Source organism: Phycodurus eques, chromosome 12 (assembly GCF_024500275.1).
Source record: "Phycodurus eques isolate BA_2022a chromosome 12, UOR_Pequ_1.1, whole genome shotgun sequence".
Classification (NCBI taxonomy): Eukaryota; Metazoa; Chordata; class Actinopteri; order Syngnathiformes; family Syngnathidae; genus Phycodurus; species Phycodurus eques.
In genome coordinates, this window is record NC_084536.1 from 8,861,171 (window position 1) to 8,880,363 (window position 19,193).

Sequence of the window (19,193 nt, forward strand, 5' to 3'; positions counted from 1 at the left end):
AAAGCAATTATGGGAATGGGGTGTGAATTTGAAAACTTTGTTGCGTTAAAGCACACAGACTCGTCAATGTCCTACTTCACTGGGGTTTACGTGAAAGGCACGGGCTATAAGTCAACCTGGGAATTCGCCAACTTCGTAGTATCAGAGGGTACCTTGTTAACCCACAATGTCACGCTTCGGTGCGTTCCGTGTAAAACAAGCAAATGAACACCGGCTCTACCGTTACACCTCTGATGCATCAATTCCGAAATTCGGTGTGAAAGGGACTTGGTCACCACAACCTTTCGTTATTTCCCTTACGTCATTCTGGCGTCAGGATGCGTTTCTTTCTGGGGTCAGGGGCCCGGAGTGGGGCTCATACCGCCAAGTCATCGGGTCTGGCCCTAACGCTGCTGCTCTTGCTGGCCCGACTCAGCCGCCGAGGGTCCAAGGCGACGGTCAGACGGGGCTTGAAGATCTCTACCGTGGTGGTGGTCAAGCAGCTATCACCTAACTCGTTGACCTTGGAGCCCCGGCTGCTGCAGGTACTCTGACTGGTCCCCAGGGTAATGGGAGTGCCACCAGGGGCGGAGTCCGCCATGGGCAACTGGTTTGAGGAGGAGGAGGAGGAAGAGGGACTAGGGGAGGTGGCCTTCATCTCTTGAGTTTGCTGCTCGGTGGCCAGGTTGGCCCAGTTCTGCTGAGCGGCCAGTCGGTGGTTGTTATTGTTGCTGATGTAGTAGTGGGCGGCCGGCCCATGCTGCCGGAGGTCCTCCTCCTGCTGCATGTTGTCCATCTTAAACTCTGCCCGGGGCAGGAAGGCCCCACTCCCGGCTGTCACGTCCGTGTACTTGCTAGGGTAGCCGCCTCCGGTCCTGGGGGTCGAGCACTGCGGCTCGGGGGCATTAGAACCTGTGGGGCGGCGCACCGACTGCTGCTCCAACATAGCTCCGTTGGTCATGCCCTGCTTGAGCTTCTTCCAACCAAGGTGGTAGACTTCCAGTAGGTTGAGGAAAAGCGATACACAGGCCACCACCAGCATGAAGATAATGAAGATGGTCTTCTCGGTGGGCCGTGAGATGAAGCAGTCCACCGTGTTGGGGCAGGGCCATCTGGCGCACTTGTACAGGGGCTGCAGCTGGAACCCGTACAGGAGGTACTGACCCAGGATAAAGCCCACCTCGAAGAGGGTCTTGAAGATAATGTTGAAGACGTAGGTGCGCAGTAAAGCCCCCCGGATGCGGACTTTTCCGTGCTCGTCCCGGATGGGGGGCTTCACCCTTTTGCTGGCGCCCCGGTCTCCATCACTGCCACCGCCGCTCCTAAACAGCAGCTCCTTTTCCTCCTGGAAGCAGAGGTTGCAGGAAATCGTATAAGTCTTAACCAAGTTCCAAGCAAGTCCCAAGTTACTGTGGCATAAATTAAGCAAGTCAAGTCATGACTTGAGTTAAGCAAATCACAAGTCAAGTCATACACTCTTGCTCAGTCACAAAATATATTCACACATGAGCCATTTTGCACTTGAGGAGCTGCACTAACACAATCACTATTTTGAAATGGTCTTGAAACTACTCTATGCCTCTGATACAACAATTTTGCGGAAAGGTTGCGTGAAAGGAGCTTAATCCTGGCTTCTCTATGGCTTTCGATATAGAATTTTGCATTGAAAGTAGTATTAGGGGCTAAACAACGGTGGTATTTAAGGTGATTGTCAGGACCTCTTACACCTCTGAAGTGCCAGTTTTGCGAGAAATCAGCCAGAAAGCGAGAGGCCGGGGACATCTTGGACTGGACAATCTTCATCTCAAGGGCCAATCTCACTGGTGGCGGTGGAGACGTCGCCTCGACTGCTCCAACTCAGGAGACCAAAATATAACGTCTCGCAGAGACCAATTCTCCCGGAAGTCCCCGCAATGTCGCAGAGATTGGCAGGCGACGTCTCGTTGAGACCAATTCGCCTGGGAGACATTACGGAGACGTCTTCACCACTTTGCGGTGACGTCGCCGGGATGTCTCTGCTGTCTCCTTGGTCGCTGTCAGGTCGCAAACTCGTCTCCAGGCCAGTGAGATGGGCCCTTGAGTCAAAATGTTTTTTTACCTCTGCCAAAGCTTTTTCACCTGTGAAATCAATTAATAGACCACTACCTACACTTGCTATAAGTAGGCCAACTTTCATCTTCCGGAATTAGGGAACCAAAATTAGATCATACAACTTCATCTCATGAGTGTTCACCTTAATTGAATGGATTTTGCATAAGCAAATTATTTGCCAACTGTAAAATCATTGAGTAGACCTAGCTACAATGAGGCCACCTTTCATCTTCTGGATCCAACGGAACCGAAATAAGATCCTACAACCTCATGTCATGAGTTTTCCTTAGTCCTAATAGTTTATGTATTATTTTTTTGTATTAGACTTTGTATCGGTCCGTTGTGGTGAAGAAGGAGCTAAGCCAAGGAGCTAAGCCAAAAGGCGAAGCTCTCGATTTACCGGCCGATCTACGTTCCTACCCTCACCTATGGTCACGAGCTTTGGGTCGTGACCGAAAGAACAAGATCCCGGATACAAGCAACCTCATTTCATCAGAGTTCACCTGAGTTTGAAAGGTTATTACCTCTCCCAAGGCTTTCTCACATGTGCCATCAATGGTTGACCCACTATCATCTGGACTGTAAGAGCTAAAAGCAGGTATAATTTTATCTTCTTGAGCCAATGGAACAAAAACAAGATCCTCCAACCTCATCCAATGAAATTTGGAATTCGCCTGAATGTTTTTTTTTTAACCCCCGCCAAGGATTTGTCACATATGAAATTAGTGCGTGGAACACAACCATATCGGATTTAATGGCTAAAAGGAGATCAACTTTCATCATCTGGAAGTAGGGAACCAAAAATAAGATCCTACAAGCTCATCTGATGAAATTTGACAGTCTAAATGTTTTTTGTTTTTTACCTCGGCCAAGGCTTTGTCATCTGTTAAATCAGGATAGGAGTACCTAAAGGAAGTCAGTCTTTCATTGTTTGGGAATCCCAAATAAGATACCAAAATCTCATCTCATGAGAGTTAACCGTGATCCTGAATGGTTTTTGTTCCCAAGTCCTAGTACTTAAGTCTGCAGGTACTCCCCCACCTCTGCTTGGAATCTGTTGGCTTTGTGCTGTTCCTCCTCCTTCTCCTTGCGCTTCTCCTCCATCCGTACAATGTGCAACACGTGTCCCAGATAGATAAGTGTGGGCGTAGACACGAAGATGATCTGCAGGACCCAGAAGCGGATGTGCGAGATGGGGAAGGCCTGGTCGTAGCATACGTTCTCGCACCCGGGCTGCTGTGTGTTGCAGGTGAAGTCTGACTGCTCGTCTCCCCACACGTCCTCGGCGGCGGCGCCCAGCACCAGGATCCGGAAGATAAACAGGACTGTCAGCCACACCTTGCCGATCACCGTGGAGTGCTCCTGGGCGTTCTCCAGCAGACGCCCAAGAAAGCTCCAGTCACCCATGCTTCAAGATTGCCAGCCTGTGGACAACGTAGTGTCTAGAAGAGGGGGAGATTAAGGTTTTAGAACACTCGGACTGCTACCAAGGCTTTGTCACCTGGGAAATCAATGACTGGACCATTACCATTAAGGATCTTAGTAGCTACAAAGGCATCAACTGTCATTTTCTGGAGCTAAGAAACAAAATAATGTCCCAAAACATCATTTCCTGAAATTGGTAATTCGTCGGAATGTTTAGTTTTTGTATTTACCTCCACCAATTCTTCGTGACCTGTGAAATCGCAATTCTCTAGGATCTTGTGAGCTACAAAGAGGTTGAGGTTCATTGTCTGGATCCAAGAGAACACAAATAAAGTCCTACAAACTCATTTGAGGAGAGTTTAACTTATTTGATTTTATATATTTTTTAAACCTACGCCAAGGCTTTGTCACCTGTGAAATCACTTCCACCTAGGATCTGACAAATTACAAGGCGGTCCACCTATGTGGTCTGGATCTAAGAAATGAAAGTCATATTCTACAATCTCATTATTTTATCTTCTGGATGCATGGGAACAAAAATAAAGTACTGCTACCTCATATGATGAGAAATTGAATAAGTCCTAATTGTTGATACCTACAGCACATTTTTTTGTGTTCTTCAGTAAAGAAATATTACACTACACTACACTACAATATTGTTTATAAAACAGTGATAACAGTTTAATTAAATGTAAAAAAAAAAAAATACTTCAATTCTGGTGGGCACGTCTTGGCTGCCGGGAAGCAGTATATAACAGTCATGAAGACAAACGAGGAAGACTTTCACAACTACTGTAATTGGCTCAGTGAACTGGAGTAATATTAGTCATTGTTCACAGAGGATAAAGAATATATGACTAAGTGTTGTTATATTATCTAGCTGTATTGCTCCAATGATTGTTCAAATAGCCATTGCTTGAAGGGTTATTCATTAGCCTGTCTATTGCACTGCGTGTTAGCAGTAAGCTAGCGGAACAGCAAAGTTATCTGGCTGATTTAAATACAGAATGCGTAATTGTTTTTGTTTTGTTTAGTTTGACAGTACAGTTGAACTTTTAAGCCTCTTTTTAGAAGAATTGTTCATGATGTACCAAACTGCTGCTTGTTGTCAAGTGACTTGAGTTCACTGCCACCATATAACGCTCCTATCTCAATGTTTTGCTTGCAAGTCAAAGCAAAAAAAACAAACAAAATCAGCTTATTGACATTGCTTATGGTAAACATCATCAACACAAGGAGGCTGCTGCTCATGTACTCTACTGTACCAAACCTCTCTCTCTCTCTCTCTGTCTCTCGCTCGCTCTCTCTCTCTCTCTCTCTCGCTCGCTCTCTCTCTCTCGCTCTCTCACTCCTCTTCTGTATGGTGGGCATTGCTCGCTCACCTGTTTGCTCCACTGGGCAGCAGGCATTTGCTGAGATCAACATTATCACGCTGCAAAACATGCACACGCTCACGGGAACAAATAGTGACAGCACCCTCCTTTCAACCTGTTGCCCACTGTCCATGCCTCATTGTAATTATGAGCAATAATAAATATTAAAGAACCATCTCTCCCTCAAAAAGACTATTCAGCATGAAGAATGATAATTATTCAATTTCAGTTTGCATGCTCAAAGATGCTTTTATCACTTTTGGTGGACTCCACATTTAATCAGTCCAAATCATCTAAATGTTGAGTTTTGTTCATGTTTAAAGTTAGTCATCGTAGTAAAGAAAAGGGCCATTTAGTTACACGATATGATGCTAATGATGCAATTTGGTTTGCATGAACAAAGATACTTTTATCACTTTTGGTGTCCAGTCAAAATCATCAAGTGCATTTTTGTTGGTGTTAAAGTTTGAGGCCATTTGGAGAGATGTTTGTTCATAATAATCCTGGTGTTTGTTACACGTCACTGTGACCTGCTGCATGCTTAATTCGCAAAAAAAGAATAAATGCAAGTGAAATAGTTATCAAAAATATATATTTATAATAAAATAAAAAGGAAACAAACTAAGGCCAGCAGAATAGTTTATATCCTAAATTTTTTCTCATTAAAAAAAATATGTCTTTTTCCCGGTAATTTCACCCACTGCATCAGAGACAAATGGCAATTAAAAAATAAGTGAAGCGTAATTAATAAAAGAGTTGAGCACAAAATTTTAAGACAACAGTAAAAATAAACATTTAATACAAATTATAAAAATATTAAGAAAGAAATTCTACATAAATTGTTTAATTATAAAATGTAATGTAATGCTAATTTAAAACTATTTAATGCATAATTCTACAAGAGATGAAGTAAAAACTATGTATTAAAAAGTTTAAAGTAAAAACCATCGGAAATTTTCTAAAAAATAAAAGGTAAAATCTATTTAAACCAATTCAAATAAATAAATGACAAAATAAAACAAATGAGGCGAGCTGAAGAAATTTGATCATTTCTTTTTCGGACAAAATTGTAGATTTTTTTTTTCCCCCTTTCAATTTGACCCAAAATTACAGTACAATAAATTGTTTTTAAAAAATAAACTGCAGGACTCATGTATGCCTGCCTCTGAATTAAATTCTAAACACATTTCAACCCATAATGCTCATCATGTACATTAGAAAATGGCGGGGAAAAAAAGAATTTAAAATAAAAAAATCCAGAAATTTCTGAATTGTAGGCTGGCCCTTGTTTAACTTTTTAAAATGTTTTCAAAATATATAAATAATAAATCATTTTATTCTGATTGATAAAGGTCATTTTTTTTCAACTTGGATGCTGATGTCTTATGTAACATGTGCTACAATACCATGAAAAACCCGTTAAGATATTATTTAAAAATAAGAGGATCAACTTACAAAAATGTCGTTGTATTAAAGCGAATAAATCCATGGACTGGAGTTCTTGATATTCTCCACACCTGCGAAGCAAAAATGATGAAAATTAACATATTGTCACCTAAAAACACGTTTAAAAAGGATCTCTGTGGCCTGGTTCTGCGTTTATTCAACTTAAATTACTAAAATTAGATCCTGTGAATTTCCAGTGCAGTACTTATGAGGTTAATCAATTTGAAACATTGGAAAAGTTCTAAAAAAAGTACCGAAAAACCTAAAGGTAACACACACACACACACACATGCACACAAAAGTGACAAGGCAGAGGCTACTAGAGAGCAAGCACCATTGTGAGCTTTGTGTGTACTAATCACATCGATGATGATGATTAGAATGCAATCATAATCCATATATATGCTCACTGCGTGTGAATAAGAAAGCATAGATGTGCTCGTACCTTGACACAGCAGAAGGGACGCTCTTTAAAGTGCACGGCAAAAGCTCACATGCTTTGGGGGTGCCCCCGGGAGAAAGCTCCCCCCCCCCCCCCGCCCCCCAATCCAATCCGCCACCCCTTGAATTTTTTTTTTTTTTTTTTTTTAAAGCACGCCCTCGTCCGTCTGTGCGCGGCCCCTGCTCGCAAGTGTTTTTCTCCACGGGTGTGACCGACTCCAGGGTGCGCAAGAAGAAAGAAAACCCAAGCTTATTATTATTTTAATTTTTTTTGGAAGGGAAACAAGTGGTTTACTTTGGCGGTGCGTTCAAGTGTCAATTACAGTGGACCCAAAAAGCACCAAAAGTAAGAAGAAAAAAAATACCCTAAAACTGTAAACATAAATAAATCAAATAAAAGTATGATATTAAATAACAAAAAATATATCAGGTTTGAAATGTTAGAATAGAATCATGAAAAATAAAACAAGTTATGAGCTTTAAGATATTACAGTAAAACAAATAAAACAAAAATAGTGCACAGTCATATTACAAATAAAACATGGTCTATCAAAGATTGGGGTAAAACAAAAAAGTGGCAAACACACATATATGTGATGTATAAAAAAAGTTAAAATAAAAAAAACGATATTGAATAAAATATTTCATAATTTGCATAAAATGTCGAAAAAGATTATTACGTTTTATACTTTTAATATTGTTCACTTAATAGTTTTTTGCTGATTCTTTTGAATATTTGAATTCTTTTATATACTATAATTTTCTATTTTCATTTATAAAGCATTTGAGTCAATGATACCCCATTTAGAAATTATTTAATTTTAAAATGTATTTATATTTATATATTGTATTATTAAAAGCATTGGTTTAATCAGATAAAAATAAATATACATTGATATAATTACAACAATGTATTATGAATACATGCATTATTTACTATAGATACTGTGTATATATATATATATATATATATATATATATATATATATATATATATACAGACACACACACACACATAAAATATAGCGACCCATTCTGTCACAAATGTTTGTAAAAACAGTCTACATGCCTTGGTACTTGATTTTATACACCTGTATTCTGGCATGAATTATTACATAATGTGTGTAATGATCCCCAAACCTTTCTCATGTGTGTGTGTGTGTGGGGGGGGCAGCATTTATTCTTGGAGCTGAGAGGACAAAGACAAGGTTCCTCTTGTTATTCAACGGGAGGTGTCAAGTCTGCTGCGATTAGCGTGCTGCCAGCCGCTAAAATAAGACAAGCGATGAAAGCTGATACAATACAGCACAAACACAAACACACACGCGCGCGCACTAGTGGAACACTTGAGTTGCTAAGCGAGCCACCGATTAGAATCATAAGGCAAAACAATTTACCAATTTGATCTTGACAAGCAAACATAATTTATGGAGTTGCGTAGTTTTACTTTAGTTTTATTTTACATGACCACACACTTTTGAATTCTACCAGCGTCTCTAATGGGCACTAAGGGGCAGTATCTCTCTGCAAGGACCTCTCCTGCTAGCGTCATTACATGCCTGTCTTCAAAGTGTGGATGTGTGCGTGTGGTTGTGTGTGTCTCCTGAGGTCACAAGTTCAAATCTGGCTTCCGTGTGTGGAGTCTGTTATTCTGGTTTCCTCCCACATTCGAATGACATGCATGGTAGGTTAATTGAAGAGACTTAATTGCCCTTTACTGTGAATGTGAGTGAAGTTTGCAGATGACACCACTGTCATCGGCCTCATCAAGGACGGTGACGAGTCTGCATATCGACAGGAAGCGGAGCGGCCGGAGCTGCGGTGCGGGCGACACAACCTGGAGCTGAACACGCTCAAGACGGTAGAGATGATCGTGGACTTCAGGAGGCATCCTTCGCCACAGCTGCCCCTCACGTTGTCCAGCTGCCTTGTGTCAACCGTCGAGACCTTCAAGTTCCTGGGAATTACAATCTCTCAGGACCTGAAGTGGGCGAACAACATCAACTCCGTCCTCAAAAAGGCCCAGCAGAGGATGTACTTCCTGCGGCTTCTGAGAAAGCACGGCCTGCCACCGGAGCTGCTGAGACAGTTCTACACAGCGGTCATCGAATCGGTCCTGTGTTCTTCCATCACAGTCTGGTTTGGTGCTGCTACAAAAAAGGACAAACTCCGACTGCAACGGACAATCAAAACTGCTGAAAGGATTGTCGGTACCCCCCTACCCACCATTGAGGACTTGCACGCTGCCAGAACTAAGACAAGGGCGTGCAAAATCCTCTCGGACCGTCTGCACCCCGGTCACCGGCTCTTCCGGCTCCTTCCCTCAGGTAGGCGCTACCGATCAACGCAAACTAGAACTAGTAGACATTCCAACAGCTTCTTCCCTCTTGCGATCAACTTCTTAAACACCTAACCTACAATTCCATTACAACATGCTGGCAATTTTTTGACTTGAGTTCGTTGTCACATTTCTGTGGGGCCAATTATGTATTACTTGTGCACTCACTGTCGTTGTCTCGCCATGCTGCACTATTTGCATATACTGGCCACTCATGCCAGAGTAGCATCTGCTCCATTTGCACACTGATTGAGGAGTATCTGTAACATTTGCACAACCGACATTGTCCCAGATGATCGCACTACTCGTCACTTTAAACCGCATACACTCCTTGAAGTCTCAGCGCCCTTTGCACAATGGTCATTGCACCGGACTATTGCAATATTAGTCGTTCGAACTGCTCTAAGTGCATCTTTTTGCACAATTGTTTTTTGTCAATGTCTTTATGTCCCCAAAGTGTTCTGTAAATTGACTGTTTGTTGTACTAGGGCGGCTCCAACTACCGGAGACAAATTCCTTGTGTGTTTTGGACATACTTGGCAAATAAAGATGATTCTGATTCTGATTCTGATTCTGATATATATATATATGTATGTGTATATATATATATACACACACGTGTGTGTATATACCTTCATTCTGGAATGACGGTCCAAGGGTTTAGAGGAAGACGGGTGAAGAACAGAACCCAAGCTGCTTGAGGTCCAGTGTGAAATATCCCCAGTCAGTCATGATTTGGGGTGCAATGTCCAGTGCTGGTGTTGGTAAACTCTGCTTTCTTAAATCCAAGGTCAACGTAACAGTCGACCAGAATGTTTTAGAGGACTTCGTGATTCCTTCTGCTGAGGATCTGTATGGAGATGCAGATTTCATCTTCCATGAAGACCTGGCTCCTGCCCATACCGCCAGAAGCACCGAAACCTGGTTTGATGCCCATGCCATCACAGTGCTTGACTGGTAAGCCAACTCGCTTGATCTAAATCCCATGGAGAATCTATGGGGTATTATTAAGAGGACAATGAGGGGCACCAGACCCAAAACTGAACTGACAGCAAGCACCAAGGAAATCTGGGCTTCCATAACTCCCAGGCAATGCAACAGGTGCACCGAGGCAGTGATTCAAGCAAAGAGATTCCCAACCAAGTATTGAAGATTAACATATCGTTTTGAAAGTACCATATTTTGATTGCTTTAATGTGACCCCAAGTTCTTTTTTTTTTTTCCCCTCCAAAAAACGAGAAGTAAATGGTGATTTCTTCAAAGTATTCACGTTTTTTGAATTCCTGATGCCATGGGGTTAATGAGCTGGAAGCCCAAATTATGTAAAAATAAATACTTGAAACTGTTTTAAATTGTGGGCCCTGAATCTATAATCTATGACAGTTTAACCTTTTGAATGGAATTATGGAAATAAACCTTTCCATCATATTCTAATTTTGGGGAAATTGTTTGTGTGTGTGTGTGTGTGTGTGTGTGTGTATATATGTGTATATATATATATATATATATATATATATATATAGGGTCAAAGTTTGACCCAGGAACAGTCAAATACAGGCTTTTTAGCGTTTGACATCTATTCCATTTTATGCTGCTAGTTAGCATTATTAAGATGGGGGGGGGGGGCGGGGTCATTTATTTTAGAAGCATAACAACATTTTAATTACTTACTCTACCCTTTTGTGTATTGGGTTTTAATGGCAAAATATCGCATGTCTGGACAAATACTGCATGTTACCTTTTGTGGACAAGTGTTGCATGTTTTGTCCGAATATATGAAAAAATATATCAAAATAGTATATGCTTGGTGGCCTGATTTCCTGAACACCCTTTTATGTACAAATATTGTATTTTAATGACAAAATATTGCAGTCCAGAAAGAAACGAGAAACTTTTCATCATAAATAAACAAAGGCAACGTTTTGTGGTCATCTATTGCATATTTGGTCAAAAAGAAACCAAACACTTTTTGACCAAATGTACAGAAAAATATGTTTTGTCATCTGATTTCGGAACAGCATTTTCATCACTTATTGTAACCCTTTGTGTACAAATATTGTGTGTAAATGTCAAAATATCACATTTCCATGGGGAATTTACTTTAATGGGCAAATATCAGTTTTCTGAAAATATAAAGAATGTTTGGGCCAAACTGAATTCACTGCGGCCAATTGCTGCATTTTGGTGCACATTGATTGCACGTTTGTGTCCAAATATAACATTGTGTGGCAAGGTGGCCAGTTTAAGCAAAATATGTTTCTGTGGCATAAGTGTTTTAGTAGCACAACATAACATTTTCATCACTTATTGTAATCTTTTTGCCACCAAATATTGTGTTGTAATGTCAAAATATTGCAATTGTGTGGGGAAACTACTACTTTGCTGGCGAAATAGAGATTTTTTTTTGTGACCTGAAATAACATTTCTCTGCAAAAATGCTGCTTTTTGTTGTCAATTGTTGCATTTTTGTGTCCAAATATTGCATTTTGTGTGTAAAATAAAACAGAATGATTTGCAAATCCTTTTCAACTTATATTCCATTTCATACACTACAAAGACAAGATATTTAATGTTCAAACTGATGAACGTAATTGTTTTTTTGCAAATATTCTCTCATTTCAAATGTAATGCCTGCAGCCCATTCCAAAAAAGCTTGCTCAATGGCAACAAAAGTATGGGAAAGTTGATGGTTGACATTCCACAGGTGAGCAGGTTAGTTGGAAACAGGTGAGTGCCATGATTGGGTATAAAAGGTATGTCTCAAAGTCACAGTAGTACTAAACCGGTCTGCCATTGAAAACGTGGGGCCCGTTATGAAGCGCAAAATAAGACAACGGAGACGCCGGACTGCTGTGCGACTGAAGTTTTACATCAAGCAAGTGTGGCAAAGAACACCACTTACAAGGCTTCAAATTTGCCCCCCTCTCAGCTTTTGTGAGATAAGTTGCAGGCATCAAATTAAAAATGAGTGAATATCTACCCCCACCCCCCCTAAAAAAAAAAAGAAAACACTACCAGTTTGAACATTAAATATCTTGTCTTCGTGGTGTATTTACTTGCGTATAGGGTTTTGAGTATAGGTTGAAAGGGATTTCCAAATCATTGTATTGTGTTTTTATTTATGTCTTAGACATCCCAACTTCATTGGAATTGAGGTTTGTATTTTTTTGTGGCCAAATGTAGGTTTCCTGAAGCAACGGTGTTTTGAGTCTCAAAACATTTTAATATTTTATTTTTCATAGCCTAAAGTAGTGCTGTTGGGGTAGCATGCAATCAATGATATCCAAGCACTGATTGATGAATGGAGGGGTGTCCCAACACTTTTGTATTGTTGATTAAACGTGGCTACAATCTTGATCGTTTTGAGTGTAACGAGAGGATCCATCTAAGTTGTTGAGGTTCTAGAAGCATCTCGACCAGACGTGCGGGCTGATATTTGAAACAGCCAGGACGTTCCGGTGTAGCGTTCTGTTTGGGCGGTCTCCTTCAGCACTCGGTCTTGCGAGCGGATGAGTCCGAGGAGGGCGCGGAGAGCAGCAGCGCATTCTTCTTGTTATGCAAGGCGGCGTTGTCCCGCGTCGCGGTTTCCTTGCGGTTGTACGACAGTCTCCTGTTTCGCCGGCGGCTCGAGCAGCGCATGAGCGCCTTGCCCACCAGGTAGCCCAGCTCGGCCACGTTGAGCACCATGCAGATGGCCGAGGAGGCCACCATGAAGATGGTGAAGATCGTCTTTTCGGTGGGCCGCGAGATGAAGCAGTCCACCTTGTTGGGGCAGGGCCACTGCTCGCACTTGACCAGCCGCGGCATCTGGAAGCCATCATAGATGAAGTAGAGCGCGTACATGAAGCCGCCCTCGAAAATGAGGCGGAAGAAGAGGCTGCAGGTGTACGTCCACCAAAGCGTGCCGGTGATGGGAAGCCGCCGTCGTTTGAGCGTCTCCAGGTCCACGTCGCTGGGCTTCTCGGTACCGTTGGATGACAGCATGGTGCGCTTGTCGCCACGCTTGCGGTAGGCCACGTGCATGGCCACCAGCAGGGCTGGTGTGGACACGAAGATGAGCTGCAGGCACCACAAGCGGATGTGAGACACGGGGAAGAAGTGGTCGTAGCACACGTTCTTGCAGCCCGGCTGCTGCGTGTTGCACGTGAAGTCGGACTGCTCGTCGCCCCACACGCTCTCGGCGGCCAGCACCAGGATGGTGATGCGGAAGATGAACAGCACCGACAGCCAGATCTTGCCCAGGCTGGTCGAATGCTTATTGACGCCGCCCAGCTGGGCGTACAGGGCCCCCCAGGACATGACGGCCTGCAGGGGGAGGCAAAGAGACTTTAGAAACACGAAACAGCAAAGTCACACCCTGCCGCAATCTTTTCAAATGACAGCCCCTCAAGACACTTTCGCTTTGGAACATGAAAGTTGGGAGACATGTCTACCATGAGCCCTGCCCGAGGAAAACCTACATACTTGAAAATGTACAGGAAAACTTCCATTTTAGTTTGAAGCAGACATTTTAGACCAAAATGTGATTCTTTTGAAAATACAGCCCCTAAAGCCAGTTTCACGGTTGAAGATGAAACTTCATAGATGTTTCATGATCAGGATCAGACCCACAAAAAAGTCTAAGAAAGCCAGCCATGGCCAAAAATGCACAGCAGAACTTCCATTTTGCTTTGAAGCAGAAATTGTAGGCCAAAAATCTACTAGTAAAAATAAGATTATTCTTTTGAAAGTTTTGCCTCTGAAACCAGTTTCACCGTGGAACATGAAACTTAGTAGACATGTCTATCATGATCAGACCCACTAAAGTCTCAGGAGGCCACGACTGAAAAACTTCCAATTTGGTTTGAAGCAGACATTTTGGAAACCGGCTGGCCAGAATAATAGCTTGCAGTTCAAAACTGTGCTTCGTAAGCGTGTCTCTTCATAGGGGACATTTTCGGGGGTCCTTAGCCAAACCGATGTTGTTTTGCACAATGCACACCCCGGAAATGTTCCCAGTCAGTCAAGCGGTAAAAAAAAACAAAAAAGACACCCCGGCGCTATATACCTGCTGGGGGCGTGGCTTTAGCGTCCTACTTCACGTACCCTTCCCCTGTCCTCAGCCACGTCCGCTTTTCCTCTGTGTAAGCAGCGTGGCGGCAAGAAATGCTTAAAAAACAAAACCAAAAAAATAGTCAAGCGGAGCACTCATCACACAGCAACATTTATAGATGCTGGAACTCTGTGCACACACAAGGCGCGGCGCATTATAAGGCGCTCCCTCCATTTTGGAGAAAATTGAAGACTTTTAAGTGCGCCTTATGGTCATGAAAATACGGTACATTGTTTTTACTGGTTAAACACAATGGTCTTCTGGTTTGCCGAAGACTAAATGATGTCTAATGTGTACCAAAAAAAGTTTGCTATTATAAACCATTTTTTTAACAATCTTTAACAGTATATGAAATAAACAACAAGAGTGTCGGGGAGATGAAAGGTGGCGGGTGAGAAAAATATCTTTGTGCGATTACGGTCAACTGCAGGTATAATTGTTTTTGCATTGAAGAGATTGCCCCCATCTTTGGTCCTTCGTCCAAGATACAATATCATAAACGTCGATATTTTCCTCACACGTGTGCTAATCGGCGATATGTGGAACGTCACGTGACCAAACCCGGAAAACGGGATAGCTGACTTTTTGCGTATGCTATGCTAAGCGAGCACGGCGACGGTTTGATGACCTGATTATTTTTAAGCCAAACTTTTTTTTAAAGTTTAAATTATGTTTTCTTTATGGCTGGTGTCTTCGGACAAAAGTTAAACAGGTGTATCATTTATTGATACAAATATGATATTATATATGTAAAGACGAACAAAACCTAAACATCCAATGTAGTCGTCTTCGGCCGCTCTGTGGTGACATTTTGTTTTAAAAAAAAAAAAAAAAAGACAGTAAAAAAAAAAAGTTGAAAGTTTTTACAGTTGCTTTGATCCAGGGGTTATGTGAAAACTCTGAGGAAATTGAGCCTGGGATGAGGGAATGCATGATCAATCGGTTTCAAAGAGAAATTCCGACTCCGTCGCAAACTCTGTGAAGCTAACCTGCTCGCTAGCAGGTTTTGTAGGCTAAATCGTGACTTTCTGCCGGTCTCATCTAACCTGAGTCAAACATGGCTTGTCTATTTCCCAGCGATCCCATCAATATTGAGGCCCGGCCAAATTTAAGGTTTTTCCCAGATTCATTTCTGATTGAACAATATTGCTTTTCCACAAAGTCAGTCATGTGTCTTCTTGACATTCTCCTGCCACATATCTGGAATTTAGATTTGCGTTGACGTTTTGTGCATTGATGATAGACACACTGCAGCTCAGACTGGGACAAATCTAATTCATGGGTGGTCAAAGTACAGGGGCCCCTAAATTGCATATTTTGCATTCACTTGGCGCATTTTTCAAAAATGTGTTGATTAAATGTAATTTTTTCATGTTTTATTTATTTTTTGGTTTGGTTGGTTGACTATACATACAATTAAATACATATAAATGTAACAATGTTTTGTTTATTTTAAATAGATTATTGGTTAAGTAATTCTAAATAATTACATTTTAAAATTAATGAATGGAATTAATGATTTTATTCCTATCATAAACTACTTTACATTTGTATTCTTCATTATTTACCTTTTATTCACTTATTAAGTAGATTATTGGTAATTGATCGAATTGATTCAATATAAAAATATAGGGCTGCACGGTGACCGACCGGTTAGCACATCTGCCTCACAGTTCTGAAGACTGGGAATCAAATCCCGGCCCCGCATGGGTGGAGTTTGCATGTTCTCCCCGTGCCTGCGTGGGTTTCCTCCCACATCCCAAAAACATGGATGGTAGGTTGATTGAAGACTCTAAATTGCCCGTAGGTGTGAATGTAAGTGCGAATGGTTGTTTGTTTCTATATGGCCTGCGATTGGCTGGCGACCAGTTCAGGGTGTCGCCCGTCTCTCGCCCATAGATAACTGGGATAGGCTCCAGCACTCCCGCGACCCTAGTGAGGATAAGCGGTACAGAAAATGGATGGATGGATAAAAAAATATAGTTATAATACAGAAGAAAATGGGAATTAACTATTATTTAATTAGTTAAAATGTTCGTTACTCATTTGAGTTTTTGTTTTTATTCAGTTGTATACGTCAATAATTGGTTGATTAATTCATTGAATTTTGAAATTCATTTCATTCAATCATTCAAAATTAAGAAAAGTCATCAAAATGTAATCAGTCAGAAAGAGGAGTGGTACACGGATAAAATGAGCCCTCGTAAGACTTGGCGGTATGTTACTAAATCCAGAAAAACGGCTGCCATTTTCTTTCCATTTTGCTGTGCTGGATTGTGGTCACAAATTTAGCGGCGGTCCCCCAAAATCGTGTTTTCTCATTGTTTCGCACAAGTTAATTCTTGTTCTTTTCAGATTACGTTGTTGGGAAATCCCTTTACCGCCTCGGTTCATAGGATTCGTCCACCTAAAACCTGCATGTACTTGATTCGCTATTATTATTCTTGTTTTCTGTGGCGTTTTGACATAATTCCAGCGATGCAATTGGTCTCGGCGAGGGTTGAGGACCCTAATAATGAAAAAGTTCGAGCGGTTGATAAATCTGAAAATTGATCTTTTTAATCGTCACATTTCCATCTCAGCTAATAGGAACCTTCCGGGCATTTTTTAAAATTCTTTTTTTTATTTATTTTTTTTTTTATACCAAAGTTTGGGGGAAATTTCAACATAAAAAAAAAATTTCAACATAAAAAGTGATCAGCAATCCTTATCCGATTCTTACAAACTAGGGCTCATTTTATTCGGTTAACACTCCTACTATCCAATGATAGTCTATTTTGATATAAAGGAATTTTGAAAATTTTAGTAACATACTTATTGGTATCGGATAAGGATGAAGGGTTTTGATGCCACTTTTCCCATCTTCGTCAGAACCACTGAACATCTCAACCAAATTGAAAAATACAAAGATGAGGTGGTAAAGGGATTTCCCAACAATGTAATCTGAAAAGAACAAAGATTACCTTTTGCGAAAAAATGAGAAACTGCGATTTTGGTGGGCGTCCGCTAAATTCACGTACCCGAAATCTGACAGTTGCCCTGCTTCAGTGTGTGCCACTAACAAGTGTGTGTTTGATGTGTCCACTGCTTTGATGGGTAAAATGCAGAGGAACTATTTCGTGTGCATATGTTCACTATAAATAAAGATGATTCTGATACCGTATAGCATCAGTGTTAAAAATACAGTTTGCTGCTATGTCAAGGGTTATTGTTTCAGAAATAAAGAATCAGAAATGGTGCCAAATATGTTGTGTATTTTCACACATTCAGAGGCATTTACAGTTAACTTCCTTTTTACTTTACTAAACTTTACTTTAGCCTCTTTAAATGATATTCTAAACTATTTACTAATTGAATGAGAATGTTGACTAACCTGTCTGGTGTGGAGAGTCCAGTAAACAAATAACAATAAAAAGTAGTCCTTTGTTTCAACGTGTGACTTTTTAAAAAAAAAAAATAATAATAATTTTTTTAAATGAATTCAAAAATACAATTTGAAAAGCTGAAGGAGCAAATAAGAGCTGTGCTGTTGAGATGACCAACAAACTTTGAACAAAGACAAACTTCTCAAGCTCATCATTGTCATCAACATGAAAATGGAGGGGTTGGGCTAAGCGCACACACACACACACGCGCGCGCGCACACACACACAAACGCACAGAATACACAATGCACTACAGTATACCGTATTTTCACGACCATAAGGCGCACTAAAAACTCTTATATTTTCTCCAAAATGGACGGGGGCGCCTTATAATGCGGCACACCTTATGTGTGGAAAGAGTTCCAAAATCTGTAAATGTTGTTGTGTGATGAAGTGCTCCGCTTCACGTTTCTCGTTTTTTTAAGCATTTCCTGCCGACATGCTGCTAACATCGAGGACAGGGGAAGGACGCTAAAGCCACGCCCCCAGTAGTGATATAGCGCTGTTTTTTTAATTTATTATTATTATTATTATTATTATTATTTTTTTTACTGCTTGACTGACTGGGAGCATTTCCGGAATGTGCATTGTGCAAAACAACATCATTTTTGGCTAAGGACCCCCGAAAATGTCACCTACGAAGAGACGCGCTTACGAAGGACGGTTTAAACTGCAAGCTATCAGTTACGCGGAGGAACATGGGAATCGAGCAGCCGCGAGAGAATTCAAGCGCAACGAATCCACGGTTCGCAAGTGGAGGAAGCAGGAAAACGAGCTTCGCCAAGTCAAGAAGACCAAGCTGAGTTTCCGCGGAAACAAGGCCAGGGTGGCCCGAGTTGGAAGACCAACTCGAGCAACGGATTAATGAGCAAAGCACAGCCGGGAGAAGCGTCTCTACAGTCACCATTCGACTGAGTGCAATAACTCGGAGCTTGACGAAGGAACTCCAACCGCTGGACGTTGTTGTAAACAGGGCGTTTAGAGTGAAGTTGCGAGCGGCGTGGGAGCCGTGGATGACAGATGGCGAACACAGCTTTAGTAAGACTAGGAGGCAGCGCCGCAATTTGCGAATGGATTGTGGAAGCTGCGGCTAACTTGTCTGCTCGCACTGTTTTTCGAGCTTTCGCACGGCAACGAGACTGACTCGAACCCGCCGTGTTTGATTGAGAACTTGCCCGGTTGTTTATTTCGGATACAGAAGATGAGGACTTTGATGGATTTGTGGATGAGGATTGATCGAAAAAATAACGTGAGTACATTCTTAAATACTTCAATAAAGTACAACCGAACTCAGTTTTGCTCCCGCTGCCTTTTTAAAAACATTGTTTTAGCGTGCATGCATGCATGCTACCGTATGTTTTAAGCTAGCTTATTTTTTACCATGCCTGCGCCTTCTAATACGGTGAGCCCTATGTTCATCAAAAAGTATGTTAGGTTCACTGAAGGCCCAAGAATTGTCTTTGATGTTTACAAAAACGTGTATTTTAGGTTTGTGAAAGACTAAATTGTTTTTGATGTAAGAAGATAAGAAGACACAGGTTACAAAAACAAAATTGTCTTCAATCATAATTGTTTATCTTCGG

General features: G+C 41.4%; 2 protein-coding genes across 2 annotated transcripts; both read right to left on the bottom strand.

Moving 5' to 3' along the window:
- Positions 1 to 355: 355 nt before the first annotated feature.
- gja3 (gap junction protein, alpha 3) lies at positions 356 to 3,534 on the bottom strand. The gene is made up of 2 exons (XM_061692312.1): positions 3,112 to 3,534; positions 356 to 1,324 (listed from the first exon to the last, which is right to left on the bottom strand). The coding sequence occupies exons 1-2, from the start codon at positions 3,475 to 3,477 to the stop codon at positions 356 to 358; spliced, it is 1,335 nt and encodes a 444-aa protein (XP_061548296.1). The 5' UTR covers positions 3,478 to 3,534.
- A 7,432-nt stretch (positions 3,535 to 10,966) lies between these two features.
- On the bottom strand, positions 10,967 to 17,726 carry gjb8 (gap junction protein beta 8). The gene is made up of 3 exons (XM_061691564.1): positions 17,559 to 17,726; positions 14,141 to 14,241; positions 10,967 to 13,398 (listed from the first exon to the last, which is right to left on the bottom strand). The coding sequence occupies exon 3, from the start codon at positions 13,390 to 13,392 to the stop codon at positions 12,580 to 12,582; it is 813 nt and encodes a 270-aa protein (XP_061547548.1). The 5' UTR covers positions 13,393 to 13,398; positions 14,141 to 14,241; positions 17,559 to 17,726; the 3' UTR covers positions 10,967 to 12,579.
- Between the last annotated feature and the right edge of the window lie 1,467 nt (positions 17,727 to 19,193).